We start from the raw sequence: 24,898 nt of genomic DNA, 5'->3' as shown, positions 1-24,898 counted from the left end.
TACTTGACGACACAGAGGTAGGTAGAGCAGTGGCCTTCCGTACCGTACTGCTATATATACTGGTGGTCACTGTCAGCAAACTGCAAAACTAAAATGCACCACAGGTATAGAATCTAGATGGATAGTATACTTGACGACACAGAGGTAGGTAGAGCAGTGGCCTTCCGTACCGTACTGCTATATATACTGGTGGTCACTGTCAGCAAACTGCAAAACTAAAATGCACCACAGGTATAGAATCTAGATGGATAGTATACTTGACGACACAGAGGTAGGTAGAGCAGTGGCCTTCCGTACCGTACTGCTATATATACTGGTGGTCACTGTCAGCAAACTGCAAAACTAAAATGCACCACAGGTATAGAATCTAGATGGATAGTATACTTGACGACACAGAGGTAGGTAGAGCAGTGGCCTTCCGTACCGTACTGCTATATATACTGGTGGTCACTGTCAGCAAACTGCAAAACTAAAATGCACCACAGGTATAGAATCTAGATGGATAGTATACTTGACGACACAGAGGTAGGTAGAGCAGTGGCCTTCCGTACCGTACTGCTATATATACTGGTGGTGACTGTCAGCAAACTGCACAACTAAAATGCACCACAGGTATAGAATCTAGATGGATAGTATACTTGACGACACAGAGGTAGGTAGAGCAGTGGCCTTCCGTACCGTACTGCTATATATACTGGTGGTCACTGTCAGCAAACTGCAAAACTAAAATGCACCACAGGTATAGAATCTAGATGGATAGTATACTTGACGACACAGAGGTAGGTAGAGCAGTGGCCTTCCGTACCGTACTGCTATATATACTGGTGGTCACTGGTCAGCAAAACTCTGCACTGTACTCCTCCTATATAATATACTGGTGGTCCCCAGTACCCACAATAAAGCAGTGTGAGCACAGATATATGCAGCACACTGAGCACAGATATGGAGCGTTTTTCAGGCAGACAACGTATACTGGTGGTCACTGGTCAGCAAAACTCTGCACTGTACTCCTCCTATATAATATACTGGTGGTCCCCAGTCCCCACAATAAAGCAGCACACTGAGCACAGATATGGAGCGTTTTTCAGGCAGACAACGTATACTGGTGGTCACTGGTCAGCAAAACTCTGCACTGTACTCCTCCTATATAATACTGCTGGTCCCCAGTCCCCACAATAAAGCAGTGTGAGCACAGATATATGCAGCACACTGAGCACAGATATGGAGCGTTTTTCAGGCAGAGAACGGATTAAACTGGTGGTCACTGATCAGCAAAACTCTGCACTATACTCCTCCTATATAATACAGCTGCTCCCCACTCCCCACAATTAAGCAATAAGCACAAACGGAGAGGACGGCAGCCACGTCCTCTCCCTAACATTTCCAATGCACGAGTGAAAATGGCGGCGACGCGCGGCTCCTTATATAGAATCCGAATCTCGCGAGAATCCGACAGCGGGATGATGATGTTCGGGCGCGCTCGGATTAATCGAGCCATACGGAAGAATCCGAGTATGCCTCGGACCCGTGTAAAATGGGTGAAGTTAAGGGGGGGGTTCGGTTTCCGAGGAACCGAACCCGCTCATCACTAGTTATTACACATGAGCGTGCATAACCCGTGTTGCTGTACGGTCTGAAAGAGCCCATTTGGAATAATCTGGGTCGAGCGACCCGGTATTCCAGCTCAGGTAGCGAGCAGGGTTGTACACGTGTTCAACCCGGTTCACTGTGCTATGTGAACGGGAAGCCGGGTCAATGCGACCCGTTTCCTGTTCACTTTGTGTGGACGGTCGGCGCCTGGAGAGGACTGACGGGGGTTGCACGTGGGAAGCACCCATGTCAGGCTCCCAGTTGCGACCAGCCTCAGGCAGTGTGAAAGGGGTATAAGTTGCGGGAACTGGCAGGGAGGAGAGAGGGATTCTGTGAGGGGAGAGGTATGCTGTGCTAAGAGGGGTACTGTGTTGTGAGGGTGCTGTGAGGGGAGAGGAATGCTGTACTGTACGGGGTACAGTGAGAGGAGAGGGGTGCTGAGCTGTGAAGAGTGCTGTACTGAGAGGGGTGCTGTGGAGTAAGGGGAAAGGGCCATAGTGCTGTGCTGTGAGGGTAAAGTGGTGCTGTGCTGTGAGGGGAGCTTTACTGTTAGGAGAGAGCGGTGCGCTGCTGTAAAGGGTGCTGTGCTGAGACAGGTAGTGAAGGGGACAGAATGTGGTGCTGTGAGGTGGACAGTGAAGGGGAAAGTATGGTACTGCTAGGAGGGCAGTAAGTGGTGCTGTGGGTAGGGTCAGTGAGTGCTCTGACCTGGACATTAACTGGGTCAGTGTGCGTGCTGTGAGGAGCTCCGTGTGCTGTGGGGAAGGAGTAGCAATGCATTAGATGAGATGGATGTCCACTAAGGAGCACTAAAATCCAGAGGCAGATTGGCCATAGGGTTTACAGTGAAGATTCCCGGTGGGCCGACGCACCGGTGGGGCCTGTTTTGTTTGAGGACATGTGGTCCTTTTTATAGACATAATAAATAAGATGCCAAACAATTTGCATATATGAAAATGACTTTGCCACTTAGCCTGTGATTGCAGATGATCTAGTGTTTGCTCTGCCTGCTTGGCTGACATATAAGATTGAGTGAATAGTGATTGGGATACGGTTGGAGTAATAAGCAAGAAAATATATCTTTCTAAAGAATTATATAGTTTCCTAAATTCTGAAGGTGTATCATATAATGTGCTCATAATATTTAATTTTATTTCTTTTTAACTTCCCCCTTGATGCAGGACATCCCCACTATCTGGAAAGTCATGGGGAGAGGGTGCTGCTGCCATGGCCCATGGCTAGACCTTACACCTCTGGTGCTGCCCATGTGGGGCCACTAGTACTAATTTTTCCAGGGCCGCATTTTGTTCCCAATCCGCCCATGCTAAATCTATATACGCTTACCCAAAAAATTAGACTTGGGCCGGCCCTGACTACAAGTCCCACCGTGACCAGTCAGATAGTTACTTGCAGAGCATGAGACTTGTAGTTCCACAACAGCTGCACAGTCACATGTTGTCTAAGCCTTGACCACAGGGTACGTTTTTGGCAGAACCAAGGTGATACAGTCAGTTTCATAAGGGACAATACATGAAATTCTTGACAGAGGAGTGTAATCTTTCACATAAAATTGCAGGCATATTTCTATCTTCTCTCTTGACTAAAGCTGGGTACACACTGTCTAATAATTGTGCCACACAGCCTACTCATGATCGTTTGGCCCAAGAATATGACAGTGTGTATGGAGCACCCCATCTAATCTGGGCTGCATGGAGGACATTTTCCAAAACAGTAAGATGTTTCTATAGCAATAAATTATGTGTTATCCTATGATCATTCCAGGTACAGTAATTGAACAATCCAACTGATCGTTGGTGCATCACTGAGGTGTACTTAGCTTAAGGCCCAAATCCGGATGTAGTATGTTATGTCGGCGGCCGGGCTCCCTGGGCCAGCATACCGGCACCGGAATCCCAACCACCGGCATACAGACAGCTGGGCGAGCGCAAATGAGCCCCTTGCCACGCTATCTATTCTCCCTCCAGGGGAGTTGTGGACGCTCAAGAGGGAGAAAAGCTGTCGGTATGCCGTCGGTCGTCAGGAGCCTATCTCCCGGCAAACTGAAGACCACCCCCCAAATTGGTTTCTAAGCAGTACAGAAAATGTGTAGTTCTACCAATGTGATTTCTTATCTGTGACCATTTCCTGTTTCACTTACTGGATAGTGACCAGGCGATCTTCCACCACCATTCTCCTTTGTTATAATAATCTACTGTGACAAGGATCACACACACGGGGACTCCGATGAACACTTTCGATGTTTATTTTGCACAGCAGGTCACCACATAGCAAGTTGATTCCATACAGTCAGTATTACAGGCAGTAGCATACAGGTACTCATAGCATAGCAGACTCTTGATAAGCTCCAGTGGTCCCTAGTCTAACCCACACAATCCGGCCTATCACTTGGGTAGCTATTCCACCATCAAGAGCAAGGTGATTCTGTCCTGGAAACCCTTATATCAGGAAATCCCAGGTGCTGCTGATCACACACCTGGGAGTCTGCTACTGCTTCTAAAACCTGGTCTGGATCCTCCACATTACTTTCACATGGAAAATTGCTGTCTCTGCCACACTACATTTAAGTAATATTTAGAGTAGTTGTTGATAATATATACAGGAACGCTTTAGAGCCATAATTTGTAGTATATCAGGAGGAAAAACACTAGACTTTGGTTTTAATAAACATATTTACCCATGCATATTTACCTTAAGTACCTCAAGAATATAACGTTTTTATGGGTGTTGTTAATACTGTTGTTGTTGTTGTTGTTGTTGTTGTTGTTGTTGTTGTTATTATTATTTTCAACATTTAGTAATATAGCACCAGAATATTCCACTGAAATACAGTGATAAACAAAATTGGGGGGTATTTATCAAAGCTTGGAGAGAGATAAAGTAACAACCAATCAGCTCCTGTCATTTTTTGAACACTGCCTGTAAAGAAGTGGATTAGTTAATACTTTATCTCTCTCCACTTTATCTCTCCAAACTTTGATAAATACCTCCCTGGGTATTAACAATCAAACAAAGAGGTAAGCTTACAATCCTACAAGAGTATATAAATCTAAAGACATATGCTATAAATAATGACTATACAGCAGGGCTGGCCAAACCGGTCCTCGAGATCTACCAACAGTTCATGTTTTCCAGGCCTCCTGGAGACCTGTAGAATTGTCAGTTAGGAATGAATGCAGCACATTAATTATTAATGACTACACCTGTGCACCAGCTAGGTGGGCTGGAAAATGTGAACTGTTGGTAGATCTCGAGGACTGGTTTGGCCAGCTCTGCTATACAGTATGTAATTGTTGTTATTGTGGAATATCATATACAAGACAAAGCATGATGAAAAGATGCATATTGTGTCTGTGGTGATACATACAGTAGATGAAAGGTCTTTTACTGTTTAATATGCTATGTACTGTTTTGGTTACTATTTTGCAATGCATTAGTTGTTACATCTTACCTTTACAGATTATGTAGATACTTTTGGAATACTAACATAAGTGACTTTACAACAATGTATAATGAATAATCACTGATGTCACCACTTATAATGGCTGGGTATGTCCAGGAATAGCCGGTAGAGTTTTGCGGCAGAACAGGCCATACCACAGATTACTATCAGGAGAAGTACTAGTGACACAGTCTTCCATTTCAGTTTTGGTTTCACCATCACAAGGAATTTAGAACTTTGAATTTCACAGACTAGCTTTGGCGACAACGGTCATCTCATTCTACTGTGATGTGATCAGTGTAGGTCTGGGAACACTTTAGGTCACATTCAACCAGAGAAGTATGCTAAACTCTGTTACTAAATGCATACCCTCCAACTGGACCTTTTTAGCAGGTACAGTACCTTTTTTTATGGTCTGTACCGATTTTTGGCTCTCCAAACTTCCATTGAAAGTATAGGAAAAGGGCCTTTACCAGCGGGCACCCCCCATTTTCTAATTTGTACCGATTTTTATATGTAAAATGTTGGAGGGTATGTAAATGTGGAGTGAGGAAAATACTCCACGGAACAAACCAGTTGCTCATCACTACCAGCCACTCTTTTAAGGATAATTGAAATTGCTTTAAATTGGCCACATACGTTGTAATAGGTGCCTCTACCCTGGTCAAATACACTTAATAAAAATACATATCTGATCTCTCTACTGTTTACAATGATTTTCAATGTTCAACCTGCTGCAGTCACCCACAAATTGAGTAAGAGATGTGTAATTGAAACTCCAACACACCAGAACGGTAAGAGTGCAGAGCTCTTATCTTATGTCCTCTGTGGCAGAGGCGCAAGAACATTTAAAACAAGCATCCCTGTGTTTAGTGTGCGTTCTGTATGGGAGGATTCTTTCCTTCACTCTACCTCTTCCTCTAAGGACCATACCATCTTCATACACATAGACAGTTCCAAATGCATTGGTGCCAGGAGGTGACTCAATGACCCCTTCCATCGTGATATGGTGTAGCCCATAGGAGTCCAAGTAGTATCCCCCACTGTGGTCATGTCCAGCAAGATAACAAACCGCACTCTTGTGTGACCGGATTACTTTGAGAATGTCTTCATAGTTCCATGCCAAACAGTAACTGGGTTTAGCTGCCGGGTGGATAGGAACGTGTCCTGTAATGATATATTACCAACAACACCTCATTTAACTTTTATGTAAGTTTTATACATGTAATCATGTTCTGAAATAGATTTGTACTATATAACTGTATAACATGGGCAGAACAGTATAACATGGGCAAATCCTGCTGCTTCGTGCAAGTGCCAGGCCACAGGGTCAGATTCCAATTGTACTATTTGGAAGAAGTGTGCATGCAATTTCACATGCACTTAGCAGTCAAGCAGAGATGAAATAAGGGTGATGGGGTACATGGTACTAGTGCCCCCAGACCCAGGAGTGCAGTGTGGGCAAAACACTTAGAACTGACCGCTAGTTGTCCTGTTAAACTAAAAAAACATGGTATGGGAACTCACTCATTACCTTTTCGAACGCCGGCGCTTCATTTCACCTAGACACTCCTGGTCTATTCATAATGCAGTGAAAACTGTTGAGAAGTGAGTCAGTGGAGATATTGCCTATTACAACAAATCAGCATTAACGTAACATTTAAAATTAGCATAATATGAAATTATGCAGAGCAGCTGATTGGTTGCCATGGGCAACTTCTCCACTGGGTTACTTCTCCACTCTTTTCACTGCTTAATGAATGGACCCCTTTGTCTACTCAATGGCTTCACTTATATCCCTTTTCCACTAGCTCAAAAAACACGGGTAAATGCACGGGGGCGCGCATTTAACCGTGTTTTTTGCTAGTGGAAACGGCTCCCTCAGGAAAAACCCAGATCTAGTGACCCAGGAATCCTACCTGGGTAGGACACGGGAATGATCCGGGTAAGGTGTAGTGTAAACGGAAGACGTGTCGATGCGACACGGCTCCTGTTTACACTCTATGGAAGGGCGGTGCTGGGAGATCATGTGATCTCCCAGCGCCGACCCTGCCGCGTCACCAGCAGCGTCACCAACCCGGCAATATGCCGGGATGGTGACTGCTGACGGGAAAGGGGCCGATGCGGGTCACAGCCGGGTAGCACCCGTGTCAGGCTCCCGGCTGCGACCTGCATCGTGTAGATGGAAAAGGGGTATGAGACTGATCTGCCTCTGGCTGCAGCACATGCATCAACGTGCATTAGCATTTGTATCATTGCTGACTACCACTATTAAAGTTACAGCATAAGATAGACAGAAAGGATAGGAATACTCAGAGCACAGAAAAGAAACAAGCAGACGGCACAGTAAGGATCAGGTTCAAAACTAGGGTTATGCAAGCAGTGCCGTCTCCAAAGGCGCAAAGCCCTGGTAGAAGCACCGTCACTGCCCTTGTATCTGGTTAGCAGTGTGCCTAGAATGGTACTGTGCAGCCAGTATCACTGCTACAGTACTGCTGGAGCGTCCTTTAGATGCTCTAGGCACATAAATTGCAGCCTGCACAACCATCTGGAGCGTCATGAAAATGCTGCGGTGTCGCCCTGTTATGGCACTGAGCAAAATGCAAGTAAAAAAACACTGAGGAGAAAAGGAATGAGAAGTGAAACATAATGAAATTATTTAAAAAATTGTAAACTGCAAAGGAAGAGCAGGAAAGAGAGAAAGAGATACCACTAATGAAAAAAAAAACACGAATAAAGGAATTGCCAAAAAAAAAACAGGAAAAAGATATGTGAAACATGTTAAAAGTATCAGGCATGTACAAGTCAGAAGGAGCAGCACTTTCCCTGCTTCCATGCTATCCACTGCTGCTGTGGGAATGTAAGGAGCAGGGGTATATCTAAGAGTCTGAGTGCCCTTGGCACCAGTCCCAAAGTAAGGGACTGGTGCCATCCCAGTCAGTGCACCTCTACTCCATAGTTGCCTACGCTCCCTCATTCTGCAGGAGACTCCCTGAAATAGCAGCAATCTCCCACACTCCATGACTAGACCAGCAATCTCCTTCATTGCACCTTACCCCCATTATGCAGCTATTACATTCTTGGGGGGAAAAAGAAAAAAAAGAAATACATTCAAATGGGTTCATCGGCGCCATTTCCCTGCATTGGTTATAAGGCACACTGATCCCTATGGCTACATGCATTTTAACTAAGGTTTCTTGTGGCCACTTACAGTATATGGAAGCTCTTGTAATACACAATACACAAACAAATCCTGCAAAATATCAGCGTCTTTTCTTCAACAAATAGATATTACTGACTTTGGGGCTCATTTACATTTGGATGTCAGTCATTTTCATGACACGCCTCTCAGATGTAGCGGTACGCGTCCGCGCTGATAGGTGTTACTTTCACAATCTCCCTGAAATGCTTTTTCAAAAGTAGGCAAGTATGCTCTACTCTGCCCTGCTGTCTGCTGGCACCATGTGGATTCCAAAGCCCTCAATGCAGCTGCTTCACTCTGCCCTGATCCTCACCTGCAGATCCTGCCTGATGAGTCAGTGAGGAAGTGTCAGGGAGAGAGAGACACTGCATGACTACAAACAGGTCTCTGATGGGGATGGGCACTCACAACATTAGACCCCGCCCCCTAAACACCTGTACCAGCACTACTCTGGACTCTGGAGCCAGCCAAGTAGGGGTAGAGTGGGACAGGACAGGCCAGGCTGGAGCAATGTTGCCACAGCGTGGGGACCCCCAATGTGTGGGGACACCTTGGCATCCGCCCTGCCTATAATCCGTACTCACCGCAGCTACTGCTGACCCACTGCTGCTGACCCACTGCTTCCCCTCTCCAGCTTGCTAGCTCCTCATCAGCTGCCTCATCCACGGTGGCTCCGGGGACATTGGGTGATCTGCTCTTGTTGTGCACACTCTGTCTTCACCTCCCGCTGAAGTGACTGGTGCACTATTAGCTGAAGGGCATCAGTTCTCCCATGTACACCACTGTGTAAGCGCTTATTCTCTGGACTTTTGGGGCTCTGCTAGACAGCCAGGCACTACTATAAATCTATCCCATGGCCACGGGTGGTGCTCCCATCTTATTGGCTGCTGCCACTGGCAAGCTCAATCCTGGCCAAGGGATGGATACATCCTTGGTGAGGACCACAAGTAAGAACACATACAGAGAAGGATACCAATAGAGAACATATGGGAAGGGGGCACACATATAGACATAGAGGGGCACATATAGGCATATATACATACATATATATATATATATATATATATATATATATATAAAATCAAGAAAGAAGTAGGCGGCACTCCAAGACTTTTAAGTAGGTAAGTTTTAGTGCACGAAATTCAGTGCATATAATCAACGTTTCGGAGCATGACACCCCATCATCAGGATAACAAGTGTGTAAAACAGCAAACATATTTATATTTACAAGCTCCCGCCTGCACCTGCCCGCTGTCACACGCCCATCCGGGACTTAGCCGCACTTCAGGTGACGTCTGACGGAAATGACGTAGTCCTCTGGACAGTGCTGCCAACCGCCGCTGGGCCGTGCCATTCTTCCTGTCACATGTACCGGATGCGGCGTCATCCAAGGAGCAGCGCTGCTGCCAGGCTGGGAGGAGAGAACACAGGGCTAGTTACCATGGCAATCGCTATGAAGCAACATGATAGCAAAAACTGTACTGACAGTGCATAATGAACATAATATACTTAATATCACATACTATAAAGTGCATGTATACATAAACTATACTTCTACACAAAGTGAATAGTGCATAAAAGTAAAAATAAAAATAACAATACCAATAATGATAAAAGCTGCCCTGCACAAGATTCCGGATAACCAAAACAATGCTATACCATACATCATGTCATCACAATAATTTTTTAAAACTATATATTTAAGCACAGCATCCCTGAGGGTGACACTCCTTCCAGGGGACTGACATATCACTCTTATTTGAAATCTCTCAAAGAGAAAGTAAACACATCTCTTAGGTGTCTATCAACGTGGTTAATCTCTTAGTCAGCAATAGTCATTTAAAGGAAGCATGTCAGGCTAAGGGATTCATTCAAACCCTTCGGACTGACCGTGTCCAGGGTGAAGATCCACTTAGCCTCTAATTGGAGTAGTTTTTTAGATCTATTTCCTCTTCTTAAGGAGTTAGGCACTTGTGCAATCATTCTATAGTTTAACATGGCCATATTGTGTCTGGCCTGTACAAAGTGTCTAGCTACCGCTTGATCGCTGTTCCCGGATAACAGTGCAGCTCTAATGGCTGCCCAGTGTTGGGCAATGCGTTCCTTGAATTGTCTCTCTGTCTTGCCCACGTAGTGTAGACCACATGGGCAAGACAGAAGATACACAACAAACTTCGATGTACATGTCAAAGGGACTTTGATTTCGTACATTTTGCCTGTGTATGGATGTGGAAATTTGTTCCCCGTGATTAAGGCTCTGCACGTTGTATTTTTTGGCGCTGTTAGTTCACCCTATATACACAACTAGAGAAGGTTATTGAACAACACAACAAGTCTAGTTGCCCAGCCAAACTGACCATGTGTTCAAGTACAGAACAAATTCACTTTCTTGATGTCAGTATAGAAATTAGGAATGGCCAGTTTAAAACGAATCTGTACGTAAAACCCACGGATAGAAATACCATCCTCAGACATGACAGCTTTCACCCTAGGGCCACAGTGGATAGCTTACCGTACTCACAGTTTGTACGGGCATGTCGCATCACTAGTGATGCTGCAGAGAGGGAGCAACAATTGGAGGTACTAACTAGGAAATTCCTTGCAAGGGGTTACCCCAAGTCTGTGTTGCTACAAGCAAAATCTAAAGCTATGGCACTAGATAGAAAAACGCTATTAGCGGAAAAAAGCAAGGTTAAAACTGGTAAAGCCATACCGTGGGTAAATCGGTATACAGTAGCGAGTGAGACGCTAAAAAAAGACGTTAAAAGACTACGGCCAACTGTAAATTCTGATAGTGAACTCCCTTCTTTACTCAATACCAAACTCCTGCTCAGTTACACCAGAGGCCCTAACCTTAAGGATCTGTTAGTTAGGACTGATGTCACCGGGGTAGGTAATGATAGACCACAGCATTTCCTGAGCAGAAAGGGAGGTTGTTATAGGTGTACAGGCTGCACAACGTGCAGAGCCTTAATCTCGGGGAACAAATTTCCACATCCATACACAGGCAAAATGTACGAAATCAAAGTCCCTTTGACATGTACATCGAAGACTGTTGTGTATCTTCTGTCTTGCCCATGTGGTCTACACTACGTGGGCAAGACAGAGAGACAATTCAAGGAATGCATTGCCCAACACAGGGCAGCCATTAGAGCTGCACTGTTATCCGGGAACAGCGATCAAGCGGTAGCTAGACACTTTGTACAGGCCAGACACAATATGGCCATGTTAAAATATAGAATGATTGCACAAGTCCCTAACTCCTTAAGAAGAGGAAATAGATCTAAAAAACTACTCCAATTAGAGGCTAAGTGGATCTACACCCTGGACACGGTCAGTCCGAAGGGTTTGAATGAATCCCTTAGCCTGACATGCTTCCTTTAAATGACTATTGCTGACTAAGAGATTAACCACGTTGATAGACACCTAAGAGATGTGTTTACTTTCTCTTTGAGAGATTTCAAATAAGAGTGATATGTCAGTCCCCTGGAAGGAGTGTCACCCTCAGGGATGCTGTGCTTAAATATATAGTTTTAAAAAATTATTGTGATGACATGATGTATGGTATAGCATTGTTTTGGTTATCCGGAATCTTGTGCAGGGCAGCTTTTATCATTATTGGTATTGTTATTTTTATTTTTACTTTTATTCACTATTCACTTTGTGTGCATAGTTTATGTATACATGCACTTTATAGTATGTGATATTAAGTATATTATGTTATGTTAAGTATATTATGTTCATTATGCACTGTCAGTACAGTTTTTGCTATCATGTTGCTTCATGGCGACTGCCATGGTAACTAGCCCTGTGTTCTCTCCTCCCAGCCCGGCAGCAGCGCTGCTCCTTGGATGACGCCGCATCCGTTACACGTGACAAGAAGAATGGCACGGCCCGGCGGCGGTTGGCAGCACTGTCCAGAGGACTACGTCATTTCCGTCAGACGTCACCGGAAGTGCGGCGAAGTCCCGGATCGGCGTGTGGCAGCGGGCAGGTGCAGGCGGGAGCTTGTAAGTATAAATATGTTTGCTGTTTTACACACTTGTTATCCTGATGATGGGGTGTCATGCCCCGAAACGTTGATTATATGCACTGAATTTCGTGCACTAAAACTTACCTACTTAAAAGTCTTGGAGTGCCGCCTGCTTCTTTCTTGATTGTATTAGGGGTTGCTATACCCCAGGAGGGCACACAAGCAAGTTCTACAAGTGGGAGTCTTTGCTGCCCTGCAGGAGTACCAGGTTGGACATATGCTATATATATATATATATATATATATATATGAAATTTGGGGGAGGAGAAGGGGGGAGTGAAAGATCAGCCGGGAAGGGTAAGGGTATCTGCATGGGTATTGACACCGGAATTACTGACACGGGTATTGCCCAATATATTCCATATTTATTACCTACTGATGATTATTGCACAACAATACGGTATATAGAAAATGATGTCCATAGCATAAGGGAAAATACTGGTATAGAAAGTCTTATTAGGTCAAATAGTGATAGTAGTGAGGAAGGCTGTATTAAGTTTGATGGTGGAAAGGGAGGGAGGAGATTAACAGTCGGTAAGAGTAATTCTAGAAAGGCACTTGTAGATATAGATAAGATACCATTAAAACAAACCATCAAGGGAAATATTAAGCTAAAATGTATGCTTGCAAATGCAAGAAGCCTATCAGGTAAAATGGAGGAATTGCCAATATAAAGAACAATGTACAGGTGCACAACCAACAGCAGCTGGAGAGGGGATCTTTGCATACCATCATCCGGTAAACATTACTGCAATTCAGTGACTGTAGAGAATCGGAAAAATGTCCTAGCCAAGCTTTTGGACTATTCACATTTATTATCATCAGTGGACATTGTTAACGGGAATCATTTAGAGAGGTGACTATTTGCAAATTTGCACAAATATACATATATATTTTTTAACCCTATTTTTTTATATATGTATAGGTATTTTTAATTTATATAATAAATTGTATATACTATTTTAAGAAGACAAACCGTCCTGTTGTGAGTAATTTTCTTTACAGCCAGCACTGGTTTATATATATATATTGCTTCAATATGGAGGAATTGGAATGGCTTGTATCAAAGTCTCAGTACGATATTATAGATATTACGGAAAGAAGGTGGGATGACTCTCACAACTGGGTTGCGTTTTTGGAGGGATATTCTCTTTTTAGGATGGATAGGGCTACCAAAAGGGGAGGAGGGGTATGTCTCTTAGTTAAACCATTTCTTAAACCATGCTTAATAGATATTATTTACGAGGGGACTGGAGATAACGTGGAGTCACTATGGGTTGAGATCACAAGTGAGGGTACTGAAGCAAAGAAACTAGTCATTGGCACGTGCTACAAGCAACCGGATATTAGCATACATGAGGAGGAACAACTCTTACAGCAAATTGAAAAGGCAGCGGGAATGGGGGACATCCTAGTGTTAGGGGACTTTAACTATCCTGATATAAATTGGAGTAACGATTCATGTGTAAAAACTAGGAGCAGCAGGTTTTTAAATAAATTGAAGGATCAATTCTTGACTCAATTAGTCGAGGACCCAACTAGAGGTAAAACTGTTCTGGACCTAGTTATTACCAATAATGTGGACATTATATCAAACACTAAAGTTGGGGAGACCTTGGGAAACAGTGATCACTATATGATCACATTCGACATCAGTTTCAAGAAACATATCTATAAGGGAGCAACCAAAACATTTAACTTTAGAAAAGCTAACTCTAATATGCTGAGACGGGCACTAAACGATATTGACTGGGAAGTTTTGTTTCATGGCAAGGACACATCGGAAATGTGGGATGCTTTAAAAGGGTCGCTTGAAAGCAATATTCACAAATTCATTCCCATGAGCAGTAAACACAGGAGTGCTAAACACAAACCAATGTGGCTTAATAAGGAGGTCAAGGAAGCAATGGCTAATAAGAGGCATGCTTTCGTAACATTTAAATATAATGGAGGGTAGGAGTCATTCTGGTATTACAAGAAATGCAATAAAAGAAGCAAAAAAGTAATAAGAGCAGCTAAAATTGTAAACGAAAAGCAAATTTCTATAGAGAGTAAAAGCAATCCTAAAAAGTTGTATAAATATATAAACAGAATGGGGGGATATGGGTATCGGCGACTGGTGTTGTTTAAAACAAAACGAATTGATAAAAGATTAAGATTTATGAGCCAAAAAATATATAAAATCAACAAACAAGCTTTTTAATATATAAGTGGAATAAAAGACAGAACATTTCACAAGTAATGATAAAAGCATAATAATCTCTGTAAAAGGTAAGGAATTCGGACTTAGCTTTTAAAAATAGGCAAGTGGGGTCACTGCAGGGAACCCAACGCGTTTCGTCTCAATCAGACTTCTTCAAATATATAAACAGTAAAAGGTTGAAGAAGGAGAACATAGGCCCATTAAAAGATGAATTGGTAGCTATGATAAACGAGAAATTAAAAGCGAAAATATTGAACAATTTTTTTCCTCAGTAATCACCAGGGAGGATCAGACGGTGAGAGTAGTGCATAATGATAGTGAAGGTAATGACTCTTGGCTTGATGCTTGTTTAAGTGAGGAAGTAGTCCTGGAGAGACTAAGCAACGTAAAGATTAATAAATCACCAGGCCCAGATGGTTTTCATCCGAGGGTTATTATGGAACTTAGGTCACAGCTAGCAAAACCCCTATATTTGATTTTCCATAGTTCAATTAGGTCAGGCATGGTACCAAAGGATTGGCGCATAGCTGAGCCTTTATTTAAAAAGGGAACAAAAAAAAATCCTGAAAACTATATATCAGTTAGTTTAACCTCTATAGTGGGTAAAATATTGGAAGGCATTTTGAGATAGCATAAAGCACAGGGTTCTCAAACTCGGTCCTCAGGACCCCACACAGTGCATGTTTTGCAGGTAACCCAGCAGGTGCACAGGTGTATTAATTACACACCGACACTTTTTTAAAAGGTCCACAGGTAAAGCTAATTATTTCACTTGTGATTCTGTGGGGAGACCTGCAAAACATGCACTGTGTGGGGTCCTAAGGACCGAGTTTGAGAACCTGTGGCATAGAGGATCACCTACAGGCTACTAAGTTTATTAGCAAAAGTCAGCATGGGTTTGTAAGGAACAGATCATGTCAAACCAACTTAATTAGCTTCTACGAGGAAGTGAGCAAGAATCTTGACCAGGGAAAAGCAGTGGATGTGGTGTATTTAGATTTTGCAAAAGCCTTCGATACAGTGCCTCATAGGAGACTGATCAACAAATTAAGGGAACTTGGCATAGGATATACTATTTGTACATGGATAAGTAATTGGCTGGATAACAGAGTACAACGAGTAGTGGTCAATGGGATGTTCTCCAGCTGGGCACCAGTAGTCAGTGGAATACCACAAGGGTCCATTCTTGGCCCAGTGCTGTTCACTATATTTATCAATGATCTAGGAATAGGCCTGGAAAGCACAGTGTGAATCTTTGCAGATGATACTAAACTGTGTAAGGTAATTAATTCAAAAGGCGATGTGGAGTCTCTACAGAATGACTTAGTTAAACTGGAAACCTTGGCATCTAAATGGAAAATGAGGTTCAATATAGAAAAATGCAAAGTTATGCATTTTGGGATAAAAAACACACTTGCATCCTACATTCTAGATGGGGAAAATATAGGGGTAACTATGGTGGGAAAAGATTTGGGGGTCTCATAGATAATAGGCTTAATATCAGTACACAATGTCAAATTGCAGCAAAGAAGGCAAGTAAAGTGCTTGCATGCATTAAACAGGGCATTGAGACAAGGGACGAGGATGTAATCCTGCCGCTGTACAAATCATTGGTACGCCCGCACCTGGAATATTGTGTTCAGTTCTGGGCACCGTATTATAAAAAAAGATATCGGGGAACTAGAAAGAGTTAAATAAGAGCTAGTAAATTTATTAGAGGGTTAGTCGCTGGAGTACGAGGAAAGGCTTACTAGGTTAAATATGTATACACTAGAAAAGAGGCGACTAAGAGGAGACATTATTAATATCTTCAAATATGTAAAGGGTCATTACAAGGAGCTAGCAGCGGATTTGTTTATTAATAGAACTCTGTATAGGATGCGTGGAAACTCGCTGAGGCTAGAGGAGAGAAAATTCCGTACACAACATAGGAAAGGGTTCTTCACGGTAATGGCAATAAAGATTTGGAACTCCCTGCCGGAGAAGGTAATAATGTCAGACCCTGTAAATGCATTTAAAAATGGATTGGACAAATTTCTAACAGGAAAATGTATCCAGGGCTATAGCATTTAACATATTGACATTAAATTATCTGGGAGTGGTAAGAATCATAGCTGTCAATTGGTACTAAACCAATACTTCAGCAGGCGCATTATAATATGAACAGATTAACGCAGAATACAGGTTGAATCCGATGGGCATTTTGCCTCTTTTCAACCTCACTGACTATGTAACTATGTATGAGACATAGAGAGTTATATAGAGACATGGGGACACCTAGAGACATGGAAGGGTACAAAGAGACATGGAGGAGACACACAGAGACATGGAGGGGACACATAGAGACATGGAGTGGGGCAGTATGTCTAGGGATAGTGCAGAGCACAAGGAGTTGTCATATGGTGGTGGGTGCAGGAACGGGGCTTGAGGTAAGTACAGTGCTATGTCTGTGTGGCATAATGTGTAAGTGCCATTACTGTGGACATTATGTGTAAGGGACACTATTACTGTGGGCTTTACTTGTATAAGGGGCACAACTACTGTGGGCATTATGTGTAAGAGGCACTACTACTGTGGGGATTATGTGTATAATTGGCACCTGCGGGCATTGTGCAAAGCGCAATGGAATTTGATGTGCTATATAAGAAACTGTTAATAAAATAAATAATATGGGGCACAACTGTGTGGCATAACATGTATAAGGGCTAGTGTAATGTAAATAAGGGGCACTACTGTTTGTCATAACATGAATAAGGGACACTACAATGTGGTGTAATATGAACCAGGGGCACTACATGCGGTGTAATGTTCATAAGATTATGCTACTGTGTGGCTTCATTTAAATTAGGGGTACTATTGTGTGGCTATGCCCGGATCTTGTGAGATCACACCCATTTTTGCGGCACGCGGCTTTGTTGCGCTCTGTTTAATAAAGTATGGAAGGAAGGGCACAAGTTTATCATTTGCAGCGGGGGGTGCTGAAAATCCTAGCACTGGCCCTGCATCACATAGTCAATTTGCCTGGGGTGCCCGACCCAATGATACTGTATGCTACTGGTTTGATTGAATTTTTACCACCTAATTTTATAGCTCTATCTAGTGCATTATGACACAATGCTCTTAATTTTAGATCATACGAAGACCCCCATGTTGAATGCCCTCCAAAATATCAACCCAGCTCTGGCAGGCAGGCGCACAAACAAAAAAGACAAGCAGTGCATTTTTTGCAGTTTGCAAATTAGTTTTAATGTAAGTACTTACCAGCGATTATTACTTTCTCGTTATTTTTGTCAGAGTATGTGAGGACATGATCCAGCCACTCCAGCTGCTTACTGCCCATTCCTCCATTAAACTCCCTCAAGTGAGGTTTCTCAGAGCCTACATGGAGCAAATAAACAGGACCTTCAATTCATTGGTATGTTCCATAGGAGTAAAAGTATTATAGTGGCCTCATTACCGAAGCAGGAAGGGATATAGCCACACGATCTTGTCTGCCGAAGCGGGATCTCGTTACTCACGTGAAATCCCCTGCGCAGTCTGGAGCCGCTGAACGATTTTTTTAATTTTTATTTATTGTGTATACTGAGGAGCTGCGCTTGCATCACGACAGCTGCAGCTCCCTCCTTACACTGACTGACAGATGGCTGCTGGCTGCTGCAGCTCCTCTCAGGCAGTATGTGAAGGTGCATGGCAGCCTGGGTGTTAGAAACAAGAGATGGGTGAGGGCAGGCAGTGGCTGGCTTACACTCCAGAAGAAATCTCAGTGACTGCAGGCAGCCAGGTGAAGGTGGGAGGTGAGGGAGGGGCCAGTAGGCTATAATAAATGATGCTGGCCAGGTGAAGCACATGGCATGTTGTCCTATGGATGGATGGGTGGTATGCTTCCTCTTAATGATGTGTGTGTATACTATGGGTGTATGGTATGTATGCATGTATATATGCTGTGTGTGTGCATGTATAGTATGTATAGTATGTATGTATGTATGTATGTATGTATGTATGTATGTATACTATCTGTGTATGTATGTATGTATGTATGTATGTATGTATGTATGAAACCCGACTTGTCGGAATGCACGTTGATCTGTGGCTTCAGCCGCCGATCAGCGTGCATTGTCGGAAGCGGGGCCAAACCCGACAGGTTTTAGTCCCGTTTCCGACAATCTCAATCCGACTTTAAAAAAAGTCAGATTGAGATAAGTGAGCCGAGAGCAGGAGACGGGGGAGAATGCCATGAGCCTCCTGTTGTTATACTGCTGCAGCCGCTGCTCCCCCGTCTCCTCCTCTCCTCCCCCTCTGCTCCGTCTCCTCCAGGCGGCAGCTGTCACCTCCTCCATGCGGGCCTCCGTCACCTCTACCCTGCTGGCTGATGTCCCCTACCCACGGGGTGCCACCGTTACCTCCCACAGGGCGGTCCGTCGTTGCATTTTCCCGGGCGGTCCGCTGTCACCTCCTTCCCTTTGGGCCACCGCCACCTCCCCCCTTTGTGCCTCCTCCTCCCGGTGGGCCACCGGCTCCTCCTCCTCCTCCCTGACAACTGGCATTACACACCCCTGAATACATAATATAGTTTTTTTCTGTAAGGTGCTGTTAGTGCTGGGACTTGCAGTGTGGTGGGGAGGACATACCACATATAACATATGTGGGACGGGATGCAGTCAATTTACCGACAATCAAAATCCAGACGTTCAAAATACCGACAGCAAATGACCGATGGTCAAAATCGCGACAAGGTCATAATCCCGGCATGGTCAAAATACTGACATTTAAAATACCGACAAGGTCAAAATACCGACATTTATGATGTCAACAGGTCAAAAAGTCGACATGAGTTTTTCTTGATTTTTTCATTGAAACCGACTCCAGTGGACCTGGAGGGGGAATATAATAGTGTGCCGAGCGCAGCGAGGCACCGTGCCCAAAGCATGGCGAGCGCAGCGGTACACTTATACTGTGTTCATGTCGACATACACACTAAAAAACAATTAAAAACTCGTGTTGGCTTTTTGACCGGCCGACATTTTAAATGTCGGTATTTTGACCTTGTCGGTATTCTAAATGTCGGTATTTTGACCTTGTCGGGATTTTGACCGTCGGTCAATTGCTGTCGGGATTTTGACCGTCGGGATTTTGATTGTAGGTATTTCATACCGATCCCATGTGGGACAATACAAAAGAACTGAATGAATAGCAGAGTGAAAGGAGAAAGTTAAAATTTAGAATAAAGAGAAAAGAAGAAAGTAAAATAATAAACAAATTAAAGAACAAAATCAAATGTTAACCCAGATGGGCATGTAATGGACGTATAATCTCCACCTCCCACCGCAAAAAAACGTATTTAAAATAAAAAAAAGCTGTAAACAATTGATTTTGCTCTTTAATATGACACCCCTGGCAACAAGCATTACCCCTGGCAACGAGCATAATACCCGTCCCCGGGCATGAAACCCGTGGCAACGAATTTCGATCCCAGAGCATGAAACCCCTGGCAACGAACATGATACCTAGCGCTTGAAACCCTTGGCAATGAGCAGGTAATTTAAAAATAATTAGAAGCTTTACTGTAGGGCATAATGTATCACGGCATTGCATTGTGTGGCATAATATGGTGCAAGGGGTATTACTGTCTGGGGCTTAATATGGTGGAATATTTCATCTTTTCCCTTTGGTGGCTGAGGCCTGTTGGTGCAGGGTCAAAAACTGGGGTGTAAGGTAGTCTTTTCCTGTGAGACCACGCCCATTTTAGGTAGACTCGTTGCCGGGAGCGCAGGCGCATTTTTGAATGTTGATGGGGGGGGGGGGGGGGGCACATTTTTAAATCTAACACTGGGAGCCAAATTGGCTAGAAACAGCCCTGCTAGTGACGTATGGGAACAAATGACAATTGCTCCCAAAAGCCTGAAAACGGACAAAAACGGTTGTTCAGATAATTACAGACAGTGTGATAATGTGTGGTTAAATATGTAATATTACAATATATTATATGCCTTATAAGTAGGCTTACCATACTATCCCTTTAAACCAGGACACTCACGAATTACACAGGTTCTGTGTAGGGAGGCCATTCCCAGGCCATTTTTTGAATCCCGGGATTCAGGATTGAAAAACGTTCAATCCCTGGATTGCAGTAGGGATCAGTGTAGGGATCAGGGAGATTAGATGTGGAGGGCAGTAAGGAATGGTGTAGGGAACAGCAAGGGAGGGTGGGTGTAGGAAGCAGGAAGGATGCAAGGAGCAGTGAGGAAGGGTGGGTGTAGGTAGCAATACTTACCATTAGGCAGGCAGCCATGGACACACACTGACCGCGCCGGCTGCATTTCAAATGTAGCGCCAGCCACCAGCCAGTCAGAACTGGCAGTCAGGCAGCCAATCAGGAGCCACTGCTGCGGCTGCTTCCATGATTGGCTGCTGGTACGCCAGCTCCGATTGACTGGTGGACGGCGCTACATTTGAAATGCCACCAGCACGGCCAGTGTGTCTCCATGGCTGACCTCCTAAGCTTTAATACTCCGCTGCCACCCGAGCCGTACAGCTGGGCAGCTCTGTGCTATAGTGATCAGCGCTGCCTGCAGTGGCGTAACTACTGCCCCCGCAGCCACTGCGGTCGCTTGGAGGCGCAGGGCTGCGGGGGCACCGCCGCTCCTGTGTGTCCCTCCTGGGTCTCCGGCGGCAGTGGCGTGTCTGTTAAATGAAGTGCCGGTTAGTGAGCTTTGATTGGCTCACAAACCGGAACTTCGTTTGACAGGCACGCCGCTGGAGACACAGGAGAGGCGCGCATTGTGCCCTCCGTGTCCTTCCCAAAACGCACAGCAGCAGGGGAGCCCGGGGACTCGGGAGGGTGTGTACCTGGCACAGGGGGCGGGGGGGCATATTTGGCACTGGGGGCGCATATTTGGCACTGGGGGGTATATGTGTACCTGGCACTGGGGTGGGGGCGTATTTGGCACTGGGGGTATATGTGTATCTGGCACTGTGGGGGAATATCTGGCACTGGGGGCATATGTGCACTGGGAGCACAGCACTAGTAACAAGCATTACCCCCTGGTTGCAAGCACAACACCCAGCTCATGAAATCACTGGCAACAAGCATTACCCACTAGCAACGAGCATGACACCCAGTGCATGAAACCCCTGGCAAGGAATATTACCCCCTGGCTACAAGCTTCAAACCCAGCACATGATACCTCTGGAAACAAGCATAACACCTACCGCATGAAACCCCTGGCAACGAGCATGACACCCTGAGCATGAAAACCCCTGGCACCGTGCATGGAACCAAGAGCATGAAACCCCTGGCAACGAGCAGGTAATTTAAAAGTAATTGGAAGCCTTACTGTAGGACTTAATGTGTAATGGGCATTGCGGTGTGTGGCATAATGTATCACGGACATTGTGGTGTGTGTCATAATGTGTCACAGGCATTACGGTGTGTGGCATACTATATCACGGGCATTGTGGTATGTGGTATAATGTGTCAGGGGCATTGCAGTGTGTGGCATAATGTATAACAGGCATTGCGGTGTGTGGCATAGGGTGTAACGGGCATTGCGGTATGTGTCACAGGCATTACGGTGTGTGGTATACTATATCACGGGCATTGTGGTATGTGGTATAATGTCTCAGGGTGTGTGGCATAATGTATCACGAACATTGCAGTGTGTGGCATAATGTATCACGGACATTGTGGTGTGTGTCATAATGTGTCACAGGCATTGTATGTGCTATAATGTATCAGGGGCATTGCGATGTGTGTCATAATGTGTCACAGGCATTACGGTGTGTGGCATAATGTGTCGGGGGCAGGGGCGGACCTTTGAAAAAGCTGCTATCTGACTGCAGCGAAACGCGTCAGCTGTACAGGGACCCACGCCAGGAATCCAATTGAAGACCGAACCATCCCCTACGGCAATCCAGAATACCATCTACATTTGGAGGACTTTGCATTTAGCAGAACCGATGAACTTTGCTCACCGCACTGCATGAGGAGCTCACTATTCAAAAATTCTGGAGCAACATACCCTCTAGCGGTAAAGTTTCAACATTGGACAATTGCATACCTCCATCTAAACTGTTTATACTGGACCTAATTATTTGGGAAAATACTTTGGAACAGACTTCCTGTATTGAAAGCTTTCTCCATATTCCTGGCGGTTTGGGTAACCCTTGTTTTATTTATTGTACTATTTGTACTTTTTAAACATTTATTATTGGTGCATGCATTTAGGGTGTATTTACCCCTATATTTTAGTGTATTAATTCATCTTAAATTCTGAACTATCAGATACATCAATATTGTTGTCCTATATAATAATTCTAGCGCAGCCTCCATTTCGTTTTGTATTTGCGGATCCAGAAGAAAATGATAGGGGGGCACCATGGAAGGGGCAAGTACATTTGCGTGCGGCTTCGGTGCATGTGAGGTGTAGGGTGCAGTGTGCAGGAGACAGCATTTGAGGGGCAGGGGGCAGCATGTGAGGGTCAAAGTGCAGGGGGCAGTGTGTGAGGTGCTGGGTACAGGGGGCAGCGTGTGAGGGGCAGGGTATAGGGGACAGTGTGTGAGAGGCAGGGTGCAGGGGACAGGGTGTGAGGGGCAGGGGGCAGGGTGTGAGGGGCAGGGGGCAGCGTGTGAGGTGCAGGAGGCAGCGTGTGAGGGACAGGGTGTGAGAGGCAGGGTGCAGTGTGTAAGTGGCAGGGGGCTGTGTGTGTCAGTGTGTGAGTGTGGGGTTGAAGAGAACTCTCATATGTGGGCTGCAGCCAGGGAAGTGAGTAGTGAATTGGTCACAGGGGCTGCCTCTCAGCAGCAAAGCTGGCCAGCCCCCCTCCTGCTTACCTAAACCTGCTTCCTGGCACCAGTGTCAAGGCTCAGCAGCTGAGGTCGGAAGCTGTTTCTCAGCCATCATACCGCACTCCGCAGCAGCTCCGGTTTTCAATGTGAGGCGCTCCGTGGTAGGTTGGACTAGTACCAGCAGGATGCCGCTCACTATGCAAATCATACTTGCCTACTCTCCCGGAATGGCCGGGAGGCTCCCGAGAATCGGGTGACCCTCCCGGCCCCCCGGAAGAGCAGGCAAGTCTCCCGATTCGCGGGGGTCCCCCCTGCCCGTCCAGCCCACTTAGTGTGTAAAGTGGGCGGTCCGGGCAGTCGATGACGCGATTCTTGCTGAATCGCGTCATCATAGCCACGCCCCCTGCAGTGTAATGCCGGTGATCGCGGCATTACAGAGTGGGGGCGTGGCTTAAAGGAGGTGTCATCGTGACCCGCCCTTGCTCCGCCCCGCCCGCCCTTGCTCCGCCTCCGGTCCACCCCCTCCTCTTCGTCACAGCCTCCCCTGCCCGCCCTGTGAGCCGACCTGGCTGCTCTCTCCCGCAGAGAGCAGCCAGAATGTCGGTAACTATGATGCAAATACTCCAGCCGCAGCAGCGCAGTGAGAGGCTGCCAGCCTGGATATGTGGGATGCCCAGCCCCTCACTGCTCTGGCTGCGGCTGGAGTACTTGCATAGTGGACGGGCGGCAGTGCTTAAAGTGGTCCTAGAGAGGTGGTGGAACTCACCCCCCTCCCCACGGCGCCCAAGTAATAAAGGTATTGCGTGGGGCGTGGTCTCCAAAAGAATGGGGCGTGCTCACACAATAGTAATAATGCCCACAGTAGTAGCACCCCGTAATACACATAATGCCCACCACAGTAGCGCTTCTTATACAATGCCCACAGTTCTAGCGCTCATTATGCAATGTCCACTGTACTGGTAGTGCCCCTTATATAGACCCCATAGTAGTGGTGCCCCTTATGCAATGCCCGTATTGCAGCCAGTAGTAATGTTGCTTGTAGTAATGCCCCCAGTCATTTAGCACCCTAGTAGTTATGCCCCCAGTGGTAATGCCCCTGCAGTTATGACCCCAGTAGTTTACCCCCCCCCCTTTAGTTTAGCCTCCCAGTGGTAATGCCCCCAGTAGTTTGCCTGCTTGCATTTTAGCCACCAGTAGTAATGCCCCCCTGTAGTTTACCCCATTGTAGTTTAGCCCCTGTAGTTATGCCCCCCTTGTAGTTTAGCTCCCAGTAGTTTGGTCCCTGTAGTTATGCCCCCAGTAGTTTGGCCCCTGTAGTTATGTCCCTAGTAGTTTGGCCCCCCTGTAGTTTAGCCCCCAAGTAGTAATGCCCCTGTAGTTACGCCGCCAGTAGTAATGCCCCTGTAGTTACGCCGCCAGTAGTAATGCCCTCCTGTAGTTTGCCCCCAGTAGTTAGCCCCTTTGTAGTTTTCTCCCTTGCAGCTTGCCCCCAGTAGTTTGCCCCCTTGTAGTTGGCCCCCAGTAGATGCCGCCCAGTAATAATGTCCCCCAGTAGTTTGCCCCAGTAGATGCCCCCCAGTAATAATGTCCTCCAGTAGTTTGCCCCCAGTAGTAATGTCCCCCAG

At 45.4% G+C, this 24,898-nt stretch overlaps 1 protein-coding gene across 1 annotated transcript in view; it reads right to left on the bottom strand.

The window, feature by feature from the left end:
• Positions 1-3,830: 3,830 nt before the first annotated feature.
• LOC135056135 (manganese-dependent ADP-ribose/CDP-alcohol diphosphatase-like) overlaps positions 3,831-24,898 on the bottom strand; it is a 45,114-nt gene continuing 24,046 nt past the window's right edge. The window contains exons 3-4 of the mRNA XM_063960938.1: positions 17,750-17,866; positions 3,831-6,217 (exon numbers count right to left, since the gene is read on the bottom strand). Of these exons, the coding sequence (XP_063817008.1) occupies positions 5,862-6,217; positions 17,750-17,866 (473 nt within the window). The 3' untranslated portion in view covers positions 3,831-5,861. The remainder of the gene's footprint in view (positions 6,218-17,749; positions 17,867-24,898) is intronic.

This window comes from Pseudophryne corroboree, chromosome 3 (genome assembly GCF_028390025.1).
Source record: "Pseudophryne corroboree isolate aPseCor3 chromosome 3, aPseCor3.hap2, whole genome shotgun sequence".
NCBI classification, from domain to species: domain Eukaryota; kingdom Metazoa; phylum Chordata; class Amphibia; order Anura; family Myobatrachidae; genus Pseudophryne; species Pseudophryne corroboree.
Note: the sequence above shows the minus strand (reverse complement) of the source record. Positions and strands in the feature narration are given on the sequence as shown.